The sequence below is a fragment of the Diabrotica virgifera genome, chromosome 4 (genome assembly GCF_917563875.1).
Source record: "Diabrotica virgifera virgifera chromosome 4, PGI_DIABVI_V3a".
Taxonomy (NCBI): domain Eukaryota; kingdom Metazoa; phylum Arthropoda; class Insecta; order Coleoptera; family Chrysomelidae; genus Diabrotica; species Diabrotica virgifera.
In genome coordinates this window covers 135392117-135409923 of record NC_065446.1, presented here as the reverse complement: position 1 = coordinate 135409923, position 17807 = coordinate 135392117, and the positions used below count along the sequence as shown (strand labels likewise).

General features: G+C 35.6%; 1 protein-coding gene across 4 annotated transcripts in view; it reads left to right on the top strand.

Moving 5' to 3' along the window:
• Positions 1-17807, top strand: part of LOC114331115 (uncharacterized) — a 276343-nt gene that overhangs the window by 198857 nt on the left and 59679 nt on the right. For all 4 annotated transcript variants that reach the window (XM_050649715.1, XM_050649713.1, XM_050649714.1 and 1 more), the window contains one exon: positions 14434-14597. In XM_050649715.1, the coding sequence (XP_050505672.1) occupies positions 14434-14597 (164 nt within the window). The remainder of the gene's footprint in view (positions 1-14433; positions 14598-17807) is intronic.

Sequence of the window (17807 nt, the reverse complement as noted above, 5' to 3'; positions counted from 1 at the left end):
TCACGGGTACACAAGTTCCTACTTTTGTCTCCTTCTTGATGGTCACTGGGTAGTCATTGACATTAATCAATCTCACGGGAATTTCTTTAGCAGAAGTAACCAATTCCTTTCCAATTATGATTCCTCGGCCAACCTCCTCGTCGTGGTTCCATGGCTCCATAATAACAGGTGTTCCTTCTTCCACAATTCCCTGTAGCCGCGCTACGATGATCGTTTCACTCCTCGCAGGCACAACTGTATCTTCTTTAATGGCTGCTAGCACAGTGCTATCATCATATGGATGAAGAAATACCTCCTCGTTGCCAACTTTGATTACCCGGTTCTTAAAATCCAACTGAAATCCATGCAAATTCATTACGTCCATTCCTAATATAACATCTTCTTCGATGTCTGCAACTATGACAGTATGGACGAACTTTTCTGCTCCAATCCCTAATTGTATCTGGATTTCTCCGTGGATGTTGGTATTTTCACCGGTGGCAGTCCGCAGTCGCAACCGCGTTGGTAAGGGCTTCTTATGACTGTTTATAACTGACGGTCGTATAATGGTCCCGGTCGCTCCGGTATCCACCAACAATGTATACTTTTTACCATTTATTTCTCCATCTACATATACACTATCTTCACGACATTTCAAAGAAGCTATTAGTATGAGAGGGTCTTTGGAAAAGTTGCGGGTCGAAGCTGCCCCCCTAAGGCCGACCCGTTCTAGTTTTCCTGCTGGTGAGTCTCTTGACTATTATTGTACCTAGGGTACTTACATGAACTCCGTACGTGTCCCATTTCACCACAATTCCAGCACCTTATGGTCTTCGTTTTCTTGTATGAAATACCCTTTATTATATTGACAATCTGGTCCAGTTTGTCTTCATCCTCTTCCTCTTTCACGGTCCTAACTTTACTGTACCCGCCAGAGGCCTGGGTAGCTGATTCGTATTCGAGGGCGGCAGACAAGACATCGACCAGCGTCTTGTGACGAGCTAATCGCAGTGTTCTTTGCATTTCATGATCACGAAGGCCATCAATGAATGTTTGAACAGCCAACTTTTCCATCATGTCTTCGGGAGCTGTTAGATATGCATATCGTACCAACCTGGCAATATCGACCTCGTATTCTTGAAGAGCTTCATCTTTCTTTTGTCTTCGATTTTTAAACTGCGACTGATAGACATGCTCTAAATGTTCGTGCCCGTATCGCATATTCAGTCTCTTTTTAAGCTGCTCGAAGTCATCTGTCTCCTCTACGGCTATGGTCTGGAGGACATCCAAAGCGTCGCCTCGAAGAGCAATAGTGAGGTTTACAGCTTTTTCTTTCTCGGACCATCCGTTTGCTCTGGCCGCCGATTCGAACTGTTTCATGTATAGGTCTGGATCCCGCGTATGAAAAAAAAGTTGATTAATAGCAAGCTGAAATTTTGTTAATAGCTTAAGGGTGTCTAGTCGGATAAACTTTGATATATGCCAACACTGGAACAGGGGCAGTTTTAACTGTGGAACAGGTTAAAAATTTGGAACGGTCACACCACGAAAACGGCACATTTATTTTGTCCGACAGAACAGACTTAAACTCTCCGAACAGAGATTAAACTCTCATGCAAAAATCAGACTGCTATTTATCACCTGTCATAATTCCTGTCATTTGAAATATTCTACATGTTCCACTCATTAAAACGCCCATTTGGTGATAAATAGCAGTCTGATTTTTGCATGAGAGTTTAATCTCTGTTCGGAGAGTTTAAGTCTGTTCTGTCGGACAAAATAAATGTGCCGTTTTCGTGGTCTGACCGTTCCAAATTTTTAACCTGTTCCACAATTAAAACTGCCCCTGTTACAGTGTTCCCATATACCAAAGTTTATCCGACTGGACACCCTTAAGCTATTAACAAATTTTCAGCTTGCTATTAATCAACTTTTTTTTCATACGCGGGATCCAGACCTAGTAGTTGTTCCATGATGACTTTCCGTCGAAATTTGGCACCTTAACACGAGCAAGACTCACACTCCCTTCAACTATCGACTGTGGCTCCAATTTGTATTTGGTTTCATCATTTTTAATGTCTGTTAAGATGGGTTCCATACCTTTGTCTACTTTTTCCGTTTCCTGCATTTTCTTTTCTATTTCCTTGATCTTTTCTTCAAAATTAGATTTTATGAACGATATCTTGTTGTCAAAATCCGAAGTGACCCTAGAGATCTCGTTAGTCATTTTGCTGTCAAGGGATGAAATATCACCCGAAACTTTCTTCTCTAACGATGCAATGTCTGTCGAAACTTTCAAAACATCCGAGGAAACTTGGGAAATTTCGCTAGAAACCTTTTTCTCTAACGATGTAATGTCTGTCGAAACTTTGGAGATCTCACTCGGAAACCTAGGAGGAAACTTGGGAGATTTCACTAGAAACTTTGTTCTCTAACGATGTAATGTCTGTCGAAACTTTGTTCTCTAGCGATGTAATGTCTGTCGAAACCTTCGAAATCGACGAGATCACAGCAGCATGCTTGTCTTGAAACAAATAGATTTCTGGATCTTTACCCTCTTCCTGAAGAGCGTTCTTTAGATGTTCGACCAGATCAGCCTTTTTCCCAGTAGAACTCAGATCCCTTTCTTCCAATTCAAGTCTCAGGTCTGCAATTTTTAACTTACACAAGGTAGACATGATCACACACTTTATTTATTACGATTTATATTTTATTTATTTTTAAAGGTTCCACACTCTATTTAAACCGAAAATTTACGTTGAATTTATTTATTTCAAGTATCCTCACTTACATCACTGTGATGTAATTGTCTTTTTACGCGGTTGCCTCTACTATTTTATTTATTTATATTTTTAGGCACTAATTTTAATTTAAATAAAGGAAGACTTATTTATATTATTTTATTTACATCGCTTATTTATTTAATAATTACAAATAACACCAACTAACACATCTAATTTATTTACAAACTCAAATTTATGATTTAATTAACTAAACATAATAATTCTGATAACTATAACACATTTCAACACATACGATTCGAATACATTAAATTACGCGACGCGCTTCGATGAATGAATGACTGGCCTGTGCTCGAATCTCGGTTCTATATATACTTCGGCAGCGGTCGTCTCGAACGCCGTGGATAGGAACGGTATTGTCTCGTAACGCCGAGAAGCTTCGGGAAGAAATAGGCCAATCTGTGAGCGGACTAAATAGTGTCACAATATCATAACTAGTGGGCTAGATTCAATTACTACACAGAATGTCACTGAAGATGATCTGACTAGATCGAAAACGTTCTAATGTTTTTCTATAATCCATTTTGATGACTTTTTTAAAATGTTTTTTAATAAACTTTTATATCATTTTACAAACCGAAGTTTTTTATTTCTTTGTAAGTTTTTCAAATAACCCTAATTCTCATTAAAAAAAATCATCGATTACGTCATCACACCCAGATGGATGAAGTCACTACTAGTATGCTATATATCCTAAAAATCACAAAACAAAAATCGACCTTTTGGGATTTTTCCTTACAAAAGTCGACAGTTTAAGAAATAAGGAATTTATTCCTTTCATTTGCATCATACTGTATATTAATTTGAATTTGAATTTTGTAATTTCATTATAAATCCCTTTAAACACTGCACTCTCTAGGTTGCACTATTTAATCAATTGAGTAATTCAAATAATTTAGTAATTTATTTAAATAATAATTCCTCCTTAACGTTTAATAAAAAGATTTTTATTACGTTGGTAGAAAGTGGCTTTGGCGGCAGGTACTTGAGGACTGTTTTTCCTGAATATTTCCCAAAAACGTGGCTAGAAGCGCTTCCTTGTGTACGGCACCAAAGTGGCGTCCTTTTTTAACCTAAGCAGGCTTTGAAAATCACAACCGCAACGAGCATTTTTATAAAGGGGAAACATTTTCTATCCAACACTACAATAATTTTATTTTTTAATCGTTAAAAATTATAATATATTGATTTTTAAATTTTTTTATAAGCAGGGTACCCTTAGTGGGACGGAAATTCAAATAGTACAAACAAATCATTTATTTAAGTATTAATTGTATTACATTCTACGATAACAACAAAATTTAAATTTTTTAAACGTCAAAAAAAGTATTTTTTTATTGAGTTTTGAGGCTATTTAGTAAAAACGCTGAAAGAAGAGGTTTTTGGATTTTTGTGCAGGCTGTAGGAAAAAAATAAGTTATAGCTGATTTTGATTGTAAAGGTAAGAATGCATATAAAAATTTAAATGATCATTAATTTAGCTGTATGTTGTTGAGGTTATGAGTCGAAAACTTCATAAAAATGCCAAAAAAACAGTTCTTTTTTTAGATTTTTAAGTATTTTCCACGTCTAAGATGACATTGGTGCCTATGCCATTCGAAAGAACGGAAAAATTTTAACAAAAAAACATTATTTTAAAGGCGAAAAATTTCCAACATAACCTAAATTTTTTTTGAAAATTTCAAAAAATTTTCCTTAGCTCAATTTTAACGCTAAAAATCTGAAAAACATCAAGCATCTTTGTATTGTTAAGATACATCTTCGTGAATTTTTTCAGATTTTTCGCACCAATACGGCGTCTGAAAAAAATTGTTTTCAAAAAAACACGTTTTTTTCCATAGCGGACCCCCAGAAGCACCTAGAGACTTGAAAATTTGGCTGGGTGGGTTTTCAATTACAGTCGAAACCGCTTATTAGAATAGCCTTCGTACCAAGCAAAAATATTTTTATAAGCGGGATATTCTAATAACCGATCATTAGTGGCTAGCTGAAATAAGTGTACCGAATATACGTTATCATAGTACATACTATGTCAATATATGCATATGGTTTTAGGTATTTTTATGTCAATAAAAATTTATAATCTATTTACAAAAATAATTACGAAACGATTAGACAATAAATTGGAATTGGGTTTTAGAAAAGGCTTCCGAACAAACGATCAACTATTGGTAATAAATAATATCTTATAGAAAAATGCTGTTTCTAAAAACAGCCAAGGGTGGCAATGTACCTATAGAAATTTGTAGACAAATGAAATTATTTTATGACCTTGTCGGCATACGATTAAATTTTCTGTGGGAAAGGAGCGTTTACTCCTAACACAGTAATAAAGTGTTTATTAGGTACCTGACAAACCGTAATAATATACAAAACAGAAGGCTTTCGAAGCTCTTACCGACAAACCATTCTTCTTCTTCTTCTTTCTCGAAACTCCTTATGCCCCTCAGGGGAGTCGGAGGTTTTATCTTCCTTTGCTAACTCTTTCATTTGTTGATGTGTTTTTCCTTTTTCCTGTTTAATTTCTATAATCTGATCGATCCATCTCTTCCTTGGCCTCCCTTTCCTTCTTTTACCATATCTTGTCGATTCCATCACCTGCTTTGGTAGTCTTCCCTAGTCCATTCTGTTAATGTGTCCATACCATTTTAATTTTCTTTTTTGTATCTTGGTTATTATCGATTCCTGTTTCAGTCTTTGTCTAATATCTTCATTTCATATTCTGTCCAATTTCGTTTTTCCTGCTATTTTTCTTAGCTGCTTCATCTCTGCTGCGTTTATTGTACTATCTATTTTTGCATTGTTTACCCATGTCTCACTTGCATATATTAAAGTTGGTACAGATATTGCGTTGTATACCTTCAGTTTTATTTCTTTATCCATTTCGTCTTGTCCAAATATTGTTTTATTTAGTGCATAGTAGATCTTATTTGCATTTTTCGCTCCGTATGAGATTTCTTGATCTATCTTTCCATCCTCTGATATTATTGCTCCAAGGTATTCAAACGTCGAGACAGTTTCTATTATTTCGTTTTTGCACCTAAATATCGTTTGGTTTATTTCTTCCCTTTTCTTTTGGGTTACTATCATGGTCTTCGTTTTCTTTACATTTACCTCCATTTTTAAATTTTCTATTTCCTCCACCCAGATATCGATTAATTTTTGCATTTTCTCTTTATTGTCTGCTATTATTACTAAGTCATCTGCATATAGTAATCCCTCCATTCTCACTGGTACTAAATTCCTGTACCCTATTATTGACTGTAATTGCCTTGACCTTCTTTTAGCGCTCTTCATTACTCTATCCATTACTAATATAAACAAAACTGGGCTGAGACTGTCCCCTTGTTTTATTCCTCTCCTTAGGTTTATTATTGGCGATCTGTTTCCGTTTATTTGTACTTTAGCAAGTACGTTTCTATAATATGTACTTTTTACCACGCTTACTATCTTTTGCGGGATTTTCAGATTTTCCCTTACTGACCATGACCATATTACTTCTCTATTTACAAACCAATAAATCAGGCAAATTTAAAATTTTTAGGAAATTGTACATAAAAATTTATTTGTTGACCTGAAAAAATTATTCTAAAAAGCGGTATTAGGTTACTAAACCATATTCCAATAAACGGATAAATTTATTAAAGGGTAAATGGAAACGTTTCGGTATATCTTCGACTGTATATCTTTTCGAATGGATAATCCCAAAACTGAATCGAGCCTGGTGCAATTTTGACCCTCTTATCCCGCTATAGCCTTTGGCATACACATAGCTAACAAGTCAAAGAAAAAAAGTGATATTGTGCCGATGTGTGCTTTTGGCCTAGGGGTGAGTTTCACCCCTGTTTGGGGGTGAAAAATATATGTTCGAAATAAGTCCAGAAATGCATAAAATGACTAATTCTAAGCAACTTTTGTTCTATAAATTTTTTTCACTAAGTTAATACTTTTTGAGTTATTTGCGAGTGAATATGTTAATTTTTCTACAAAATAACCACGTTTTCAGACGGTTTTTCGCAAATAACTCAAAAAGTAAGTGTTTGGTCGAAAAAAAATTTCTTATTTAAAATATAGCACGTAAAAAAGTGAAAAACATGGTGTACATATTAGGTCACTATACCTAGTAGAAGCAGAGTTATAGCTAATGAAAAATAGGTTCATATTCGTCAAATTTCAAATCGAATATTTTAACGTGCCATAACCAAAAGAAAACGAAGCACCTTTTTGGGGAAAACTCATTTTAACATTTTTAAAGTGTTTAAAAAAACTTATTTTTGTTTTTTAAAAAAATTTTTAGCATCAAAATTAAACAAGTTACGCTCAAAATAAAGTTGGTCCCTTTTTTTGGTAAGAAATCGGGAAAATCACCCCCTAATTAGCATTCCAAATGAACTTAATTGTTACCACTTCACAAGTTTTTTACTCATGTATGTCTTGATCATATTATGATCTATAAGTTTCATCGGTTCAAAGTACTTATTTTTGAAAGAGCTGTAGTTAAAAGGATCTTGAACAAGCCACTTATCACGAGTGTATGCAAATTTAGAAACACCGAATCTTAACCAATTTTTGTCTCACAGAAAAACAAAAAAATAAAAAATATTCAGAAAAGTAAAGCCGACTTTATTTATTGTTCAATATTTTTGGTATCTCTAACAATTTTTAAGGTATTTTGAAAAAAGCATTTTTTTCAAAATTAAAATTTTTAAAAATTTTACTTTAAAACCAAATTGTTTCAAAAATAAGCACTTTGAATCGATAAAACTTACAGATCATATTGTAGCGTGATTAGTGTAATTACTTCTAATTACAATAAAACTAGCGGTTCGTAATTTATATACGACTTTATTTATATAAGTTACAGACGAATTTATCTTATACACTAAACTTATTCACAAAATATGCCCGTATTTATACCCAGTTGTTATTCTGGAACAATCGACTCCCATCTCGAGCTATCAGCTTGTTCCGCCTACGTGACGTACCTTCCAGAATTCTCCGGCGAGGCCTAGCACATCCGATTACGTCATTCTCGAGGTGTTTACTGTTATACGGGGATCGGCCAAGATTTCTCTTCCGCTACACTGCTCCCCTCTTAAGATCTGAGCGTCTCGATCAGCAACTCTAAATGAAGGCCCAGGATGGCGGAATCTACACGACTCTCCAGCTCTGCATACACCCTTCAAGAAGAAATAACAGTCTACTGTCTTTGAAGGGTACGACATCTTCGGGTTCATACAACACACAGTGATTTGTACACCAGTTCCTCTGAAGACCACTTCAAGCATGCTTCTCACAATCTTCCAATCCAGATTTTCCACTGCATGGCCTATTTTTGGTAAAGCCAAATTTTTGATGTCATAATTACACACGATTTTCTTCAAATTAGTTAGAGCACGCCATATGTTCTCGTAGCTTGGCGTGTCCGTATAAGACTTTCGGGTCACCATATACAGCAAAGATCGAGGACCATCTTCCAATCGCAGTACTCTTCCAATTTTAGGGTGCTGATGTCTTAACTCGTCCAGGCGGCCGAACTTTCTATTGAATACGGACGAGATTCCTTTAGTCATCTCGAGGTCTTGGGCAACACAGTGGGCTAGAGAGACGTTTTCTGGAACACCAAACAGATCTTGCTGAACTTCTGTGGTCACGCCGAATCTAGCACTCTTTCTCGCTGCGTAAATTGACATAAATTGATTAAAACTTGGCTGTGCGACATCTTTCATCTCCTGTTGGAGGACTCGTGCTTCTTCTGTTTCATTTGAGCCAGCATATGGTGCAAGACGATTTATGTGAATAACTTTTGGTTTACCGTTTGGTAACTTCTTAATTCTGTATATTACGTCATTTATTTTCTTCTTAACTTCATACGGACCTTCCCATTGTCTTTGCAGTTTAGGACATAAGCCTCGACGACGTTGCGGATTATAAAGCCAGACAAGATCACCTACTTCGAAGCTTTCATTCTTGCATCGAGAATCATATTGATCTTTCATTCTGTCACTGGCTATCTGGATGTGTTGTCGGGCAAGTTCATGAATGTTGTTCATTCGTAACTTCAGGCGGTCTACGTATTCTTCGCCTGCAACATATTCCTCGGAAGGTCTGCAACCAAACTCTAGGTCGCAGGGCAAACGAACTTCACGACCCAACATCAGGCAGGTTGGTGTTTGACCTGTAGTTTCATTCACGGCCGAGCGGTAGGCCATCAGGAATAAATGAATGTGTTGATCCCAATCTCGCTGATGTTCAGATACAACTTTGGACAAGTGTTTACCCATCGTTCGGTTCATCCTCTCGACCATTTCATCTGATTGAGGATACAGGGGTGTTGTTCTGGTCTTATTGGCACCAATCAATTTACAAACGTTTTGGAAAAGAGCTGACTCAAAGTTTCGCCCTTGGTCGGAGTGGATCTCCAAGGGAACACCAAATCGGCTGAAGAATTCTTTAACAAGTACCTCTGCAACGGTAGCAGCTTCTTGATTCGGTAATGCATAGGCCTCGGTCCATTTCGTAAAATAGTCCATGGCTACCAGAATGTATTTATTTCCAGCATCGGTTTCTGGAAATGGACCTGCAATGTCGATTGCTACTCTTTCCATAGGACTTCCAACATTGTACTGTCTCATGGGTGCTCTCTTTTTACCAACTGGACCATTACCGGATGCACACAGTTCACATTTCCGGCACCATCTTCTTACATCATCTTTACAGTTCACCCAATAGAACCGTTCTCGAACCTTTTGCAGAGTCTTCGTAACACCAAAGTGTCCACCTGATGTACCGTCATGCAACTGACGCAATACTTCTGACACTTTACTTTTAGGTACAATCAACTGAAGCTTTGATTCTGTACCATCATCGTTCTCAAAGGTTCTGTACAGAAGATTATCTTTTAGTACCAGGCAATTCCATTGGCTCCAGTAGGCCTTGACTTCTGGACTACATGCACTAATGTTCTGCCAACTAGGTCTCTCACCTTGCCGCATCCAATCCAATACTCTTTTTATACATGGATCGTCTTCTTGGGCTTCTTGTAACTGTTGTGGCTGCCATTGCTCATTAACGACGGTAGTTCGTCTCACAGGGCAAAGCTGTTTATCTACTTTAAGCCGGTGATTACAACTTTCACTACATGGCCGTATCGAGGAAGCATCTGTATTTGAACCAACTCTTCCAGCCCTCTTCATGCGTCTCTTCGGCATCGTGTCACGAATCACCCTCCGTACCATTTCCACCAAACGTTCATCTTTTCTCTTATCGCCTTTTTCCACGGTTATTACTCGATTGTTTCGTGAAGCTTGGCTAGCTGCTTCGTGTTCCAAGGCAATAGCAAGTGCTTCATCTAAAACTTTCGGCCTTGCTAGTCGTAAAGCTTTCTGTAGTTCATTATCTTTCAGCCCATTGACGAAGGTATCTACTGCAATTTCTTCTAAAACGCTGTCTGGCACCTCTGGATAAGCCAACCGCACCACACGAGCCACATCTGCTTCAAATTCTTGCAGATTCTCACTTGCTCGTTGACTTCTACTTCGCAGTTGTGCTTTGTATACTTGTTGTAGATGGGCATCTCCATAGCGTTTTTCTAGACGAGTGAACAAGGTCTGGTAACAATTTTCTTGACCCTTAGGAATTGATCTTAATATATCTGCAGCATCACCTCGCAAAGCAGCAGTCAAGGAAACAGCCTTTTCCTGTTCGGTCCAATGATTGGCGGTCGCAATAGCTTCAAATTGTCTAAGATATATGGACCAAGAGGACTTTCCATCGAATGGTGGTAATTTGAATCTCATATTATGCGACGTTTCGTCTCTCGGTAGTTCATTTTTCACTACCGGATCTAACGCTGCTGCATTAACTGATGGTTGTACTTTTGTATCGGTTATCATGCTCTCTAGTTGTTTGATCTTTTCTTCTACGGTCTCTACACTTTTCTGCATCTTATCGAATGTTCTAGAAACTTCTTCAAATTTCTCGTCATTCTGTCTACAAACGTCTTTAATTACTTGAGAAACACTTTCAAATTTCTCGTCGCTTTTTCTAGAAGTTTCATCGATCTTTTGAGAAACACTTTCAAATTTCTCGTTGTTCTGTCTACTAACTTCTTCAAGTTTCTCGTCGCTTCTTCTAGAAGTTTCATCGATCTTTTGAGAAACACTTTCAAATTTCTCGTTGTTCTGTCTACTAACTTCTTCAAGTTTCTCGTCGCTTCTTCTAGAAGTTTCATCGATCTTTTGAGAAACACTTTCAAATTTCTCGTTGTTCTGTCTACTAACTTCTTCAAGTTTCTCGTCGCTTCTTCTAGAAGTTTCATCGATCGTTTCAGAAACAGTTTTTAATTTCGATAAGATTACTTGTTCTGCTGACTGGAAGTGGAACGTCTTTGGGTCTTCTCCGTTCTTCGTGAGGACATCCTCGAGTCGTGCTTGTAGGACTATCTTGAGCCCACTGCTGTCCAGATCCCGTTCTTCTAGCTGTTCACGGAGCTGTTTTACTGTAAGTTCTTGTAGCAACATCTTTGGTCGGCACACACGTACTTTCCAAAATGTCTTTTAACAGTCTTTCCGAATACCGAACAATCAACGCACTTTAACTATTCCCGACGAATAAAGTCCAAAAGTCTTTTAAAGTCTTTCCGAATACCGAACAATTAACGCACTCCGGTTATTCCCGACGAATAAAGTTCAAAAGTCTTTTAAAGTCTCTCTGTAATTCACTTATTTATATCGCACTAAGTTAACCGAACACCGACACCAACTGTAACGTGACTAGTGTAATTACTTCTAATTACAATAAAACTAGCGGTTCGTAATTTATATACGACTTTATTTATATAAGTTACAAACGAATTTATCTTATACACTAAACTTATTCACAAAATATGCCCGTATTTATACCCAGTTGTTATTCTGGAACAATCGACTCCCATCTCGAGCTATCAGCTTGTTCCGCCTACGTGACGTACCTTCCAGAATTCTCCGGCGAGGCCTAGCACATCCGATTACGTCATTCTCGAGGTGTTTACTGTTATACGGGGATCGGCCAAGATTTCTCTTCCGCTACAATATAAACACAACATAAGGAAAGTAACTTGTGAAGCGGTAACGATTAATTTCATTTAACTTGCTAATTGGGGGGGGGGGTGATCTTCCTGATTTTTTTTTGTCAAAACAAAAGGGACCAACTTTTTTTTTAGCGTAACTTGTTTACATTTGATGCTAGAATTTTTTTTACAAAAACAGAAATAAAGCTTTTTTTTAAACACTTTAAAAAAGTTGTAATGTGTTTTCCCCAGGAATGCTTCATTATTTGGATATTTCACATTGAATTATTCTATTTGGAATTTTTCGAATATGAACCTATTTTTCATTAGCTACAACTCTGCTTTTGATAGGTATAGAGACCTAATATATACACCGTTTTTTCACTTTTTTATACTTAAGCTATATGCTAAAAATGCACATATTCACTTGCAAATAACTCGAAAAGTATTATTGTGGTGAAAAAACTCTATACAACAAAAGTTGCTTAAAATTAGTCGTTTTATCCATTTCGGGACTTATCTTGGACATATATTTTTTCACCCCCGAGATGGGGTGAAACTCACCCCCAGGGCAAAAGCACACATCGGCACCATATCACTTTTTTATTTTACATGTTATCTATGTGTATGCCAAATTTCATGTCAATCCAAGCGGTTCTTTAAAATTTACAGCAAAAACCGTGGAAGAATGTACTATTAATCCATTAGCCGAACTTATTTTTGCTCTACAGATATTTATCTCACATATTACTATTAAAATAAGATTTTTTATTTTAAAAATATACCTACCTAGGTTCTATAACAATAAATGGATAATTTAATCTTTAGCTACAAACATATAATATTACACATTTATATAAATGTATCTATATCATAAATTAATATATTCTAGTATTATTCAACATTATTCTTTATTGTATGCTTTTTTATTATTTTTTTTATTTTTCATTTTTTTTTCTTTTTTAATTTTTTTATTTTATTTTTTTATTATTATATTATAAGGAATGTCAACAAGGAGTATTTTTTTGGCCACCCGATATAAATAATGATGTTAATGTTTATGTTACTCAATAGAGAATTAAATCATCTTTCAAATGAGCTACCACACGACCCCTATTCCCATTTAAAAAATCAGCGATGACGTCATTACGCCCAAATCGATGACTTCACTATTATGTACTATACGTCAAAGATATCTTAATTTAAAAATAAAAATCGACCTGTCAGAGCTTTAACTCTGAAAATAATTAAGTCATGAGATAATAGAGTGTTTCCACACTTTAGGAATGCACTGCATAGTAAAAACAGTTGCAGAAAAATACTGTATATGTAAATATGATTCGATCTGTAATATACCGGGTGGTGAATCATAAAACGGGCCATAGGAAACTCAATGTAAAATTCTAAACTGTGGAATTCATGCTTCCCTATTATTTTACGTCAAAAGTCATGAGAGAATATTTGTAGAGGATTGAAATCTGTATTAAAATCAAAAGTTAAAATTGTTCTACGATTTAAACGCATTCCAAAATTTTGAAAAATATAATACATTTGCCACAATAGGTAGGCGTGTAAAAGTTAGGCCACACGTTACTATTTAACTGACTGTGGGTATCTTATCAATTGTATTGTTTTTAAACAATAAATGATAAAATAAAAATATTGACAGTTCAAAAATGTGAAAATAATAACTTCATTGTGATATATTATTGCACTGTGTGTGGCCTAATTTTAGGCTGAAAAATTGGAAAATGTATTACATTTTTACAAACTTTTGGAATATGTTTATTAGTAGAACAATTTTAACAGTTGTTTTCAACACAGATTCCAATCCTCTACAAATAGTTTCTAATGTCTTTTGATGTAAAATAATTAGGGAAGAAGGAATTCAACAGTTTAGAATTTTACATTGAGTTTCCTATGGCCCCTTTTCCAATTCACCACCTGGTATATCTACCAAAATATACTAAAAGTTCTATTTATTAACAAAAAAAACTATTAATCAGACAACAGATATTGAGAATGAACTAAAATATCTTTAATATCCTTTCAACATGCATGTAACCAATTTATTCAACGCCGTTTCTTATAGACTGGTAATCCAATAACTATTTTATTAGAGGTTTTAATGGTTGTACTTTTAATCAATGGTACTAAATAACACTTATAGTATTTACTGTGATTGTAAACACACACATAGTAAACACACACATATTCCAATACTATCTCTTCAAAAACTGTATCAAACATGAGGTTAAACAAAGTGGTATATACTTTTATATGAGACAGGGATCTGGCATTACAAAATATCACTTTGTGACGTCACAAGTTTTGGCGCGCGTTTTCGATCGTTTGAAATGGTTTAAATACACAGAACATTTTAAATTTGTATTGCATTTAAAGTTATTATGAGTTTCATAAAAATTTGGAAATCCTATTTTTAAACGAAACTGAAAATTATTATCTAATAAAACAAAAATGTGCAAGTTCATTGACTTCGTATTCTATCTTTCAATCATCGATCGAGAAGAACGGAGAAAGAACCCTAACATTATAATCATCTTGCATCTCTTATCTTAATAACAGATAAAAAATCTCTTGTAGCGCCTGATTTGAAATTATCAAGAAAGCAATTGATTAAAATTTTTTCTGAAGCCATAAACGTAGCAGAACACCACATAGAGACTGGCGCGTCGTCAATTCCCCCTCCAGAGGAGTTATTTAGCGTAAAAAAATTAAACACCGGCGAACCTACAGTTATTAATGAGGTAAGTTTTTCAATACAATAAATTATCTTTAGTAATTATTTTGATTATTTCATTCATAGAGATTCTGACCAATAGAAAGCTACAGAAATAAAAATTACAGCGATTATTTCATTCATAGGAGATTCTGACAAATAGAAAGCTACAGAAATCTAAATTAAATCGATAATTTTTGATAATTTCCCGTCGTCAAGTATATTACGTCAGATGCCCTTCGTTGCTACGAAAAAATACATTCAGTGACATTAATGACAATTAATGTTTTAAAAATTATAAAAGTGATGACTTTCAACCGTGAAATATTTATAACAACTGTGTGTTTAATTGTACTAATTTGTACTTACATAAATAAATTACAATAAAATTTTGGTTTTGAACAGTTTTATTCATGAAATAATCGCAACAAATTGCACTCGATCTCTAAAATTAATATAGAATTTTTGCCCTCGTGACACTTTGAAATAATTTCAAGTAATTAAAACTGTCAAAGTGACACTCGGGAAAAATTCAATAATTTTAGAGCTCTTGTGCAATTACTACTGATTATTTCATTAATAGGAGATTCTGACCAATAGAAAGCTACAGAAATCTAAATTAAACTAATAACTTTTTTGATAATTGCCCGTCGTCAAGCATATTACGTCAGATGCCCTTCGTTGCTACGAAAAAATACATTCAGTGACATTAATGACAATTAATGTTTTAAAAATTATAAAAGTGATGACTTTCAACCGTAAAATATTTATAACAACTGTGTGTTTAATTGTACTAATTTGTACTTACATACATAAATTACAATAAAATTTTGGTTTTAACAGTTTTATTCATTAAATAATCGCAACAAATTGCACTCGATCTCTAAAATTAATATAGAATTTTTGCCCTCCTGACACTTTGACATAATTTCACTCGCCTTCGGCTCGTGAAATTTAAACTGTCAAAGTGTCAGTCAAGAAAATTCAATAATTTTAGAGCTCTTGTGCAATTACTACTGATAATTTCCCATCTTCAAGTATTACGTCAGATGCCCTTCGTTGCTACGAAAAAATTAACATTCTGTCACATTAATGTTTTACAACTTGTCACAGAGAACACCAAGAAACAGGTTTGGCAAATATTCAGGCGAATATAGCAATAAATTATTAGTTAAAATGATTTAAAAAACAGTTTTCTTCATGAAATAATCTTATCAAATAATTACACTCAAACTCTTAAAAATTATCGATTTATTTTGCCCACGTGACAATTTGACATAGTTTCACTCCCCTTCGGGTCGTGAAATTAAAACTGTCAAAGTGTCACTCGAGATACAAATCGATAATTTTAGAGCTCTCGTGTAATTCATGCATTCATTCATTAAGCATTAGATCCCTAGGGATTATAGCTATCGCCATGGCGTTTAAAATCCTATTCTTGGTTTAGGTGGATTACTCCTCTTTCATTTATAGCTTGCTGCGTGTCTTTGCTGTTCTCGTGACTCTTTTCCATTTCTTCCTGTCCTTGCACTGAACTTTCCAGTCTTTAACAGTCATTGTTCTTATGTCTTCTTCTACATCATCCAGCCATCTTCTTCTGGGCCTTCCTCTACACCTGGGCCACATAGTGGTATTATCCAGTTAGTTATCCTTCTCAACATATCTGATTGTGGGCGTCTCTGTATATGTCATATCCATTCTAAGCATTCTCGTGTAATTACTAGGTACTGATAATAATTTACACACTAATCACAAAAAGTATCGCCTAATTTTTAAAATGGACAAAAAGTTTAAAAGTAATTTTTAATTTTTAGCATAATGTTACCTATAATAATCGTCTGTGGTCTCCTTTAGGTGTCAACAAACCCATAACATTTCAAGTTAAAGGGTCTTTTTGCTGAAAAAAAAGTAAACGAAACGTTGATAAGAAAGAATATATTTTTATTATTGGACATTAATTTGTGTTAATGATGTGGTGTTAAAAATAAGTAACTTACCGCCAGAACAAGTAGCAATCAGCCCAAATCGTAGCTTTAATTGGAGATAGCCGATCGTAGCAATATGTTGCTGATATTCTGGGAACCCACCAACCCGGCGGTTCAATAGAGTTTCAAGAAACGTTAGAGAAACTGGAAGTTACACAAGAAGACCAGTTCCAGGACGTCTTAGGTGCACGAACCCCGCAGATGACTGTTATTTACTTCTGCAGACTTTGCGTACACGTCATGTTACAGCTAGACAAGTGCAAATGGATTTTTCCACGATCCATATTGTTCAAATAAGTGTTAATTCGGTTAGAAACAGATTAAGGGAATTTGGAGCCGGAATACTTGCTACTGCTCCACTGTTAACGAGGGCACATCGTATGACACGTTTAAGGCTCGCACGAGAATATGTCGATTTGGATATTAACACGTTGACGGACAGTGCGTCAACTGTATAAGCAAGTGTTGTGACACTATATATATATATATATATATATATATATATATATATATATGAAACTTAAAGCTAAAATCAATATCAACAAAAGAATTAATATTAAAATTAAACTCACCAGGCTTCCGGGTTGAACCGCGTCGTTGGTTTCTAGGCCGAGCTTTCGACGTCCTCTCTGACGTCATCTTCAGGGCTTCCGGGGTCTCAGTCTCCTGAGGCTCCAGACACTACACTCACTACTCACTACTTCACTACTCACTGCAATACTGTTGTTGCTGACGCTGGGGCGGTCATTTATACCGTGGACTGGTGTGACTGACGTGGCTGTCGATGACGTGGCGGAGTGGGAATTAGCGCGAAGACGATTTGGAGAGGCGCGAAGATTTTTGACGGCGGGAATTGTATTTGTAGATGGAGCGGACGATGTTTTCTTTAGGAGGGGTCTCCAAGTCGAAGGTAAACGGATGCCGTCATCTCTTTTATTGAGACAATTTGGCCGTTTTTCGATTTCTATGGCTTCTCGGATAATTCTTTGTTTATAGAAGCGGATGGGGGCTATGGTTCTGGAGTGTTTAAAGTCAATTTTGTGACCTGTATGAAGATGGTGTTGGCCTAGGGCTGAAACTGAATCGGAATTGCGAACAGATATGGAATGTTCATAAATCCTATTTTGGATTCTACGATTGGTTTGTCCTATGTAAGATCGGGGGCAGTCTGCACAAGGAATTTCATAAACTCCGTGTTGTTCATTTGGAATGTTGTCTTTGACGGATCGGACAAGAGATGAAAGTTTTTGTTG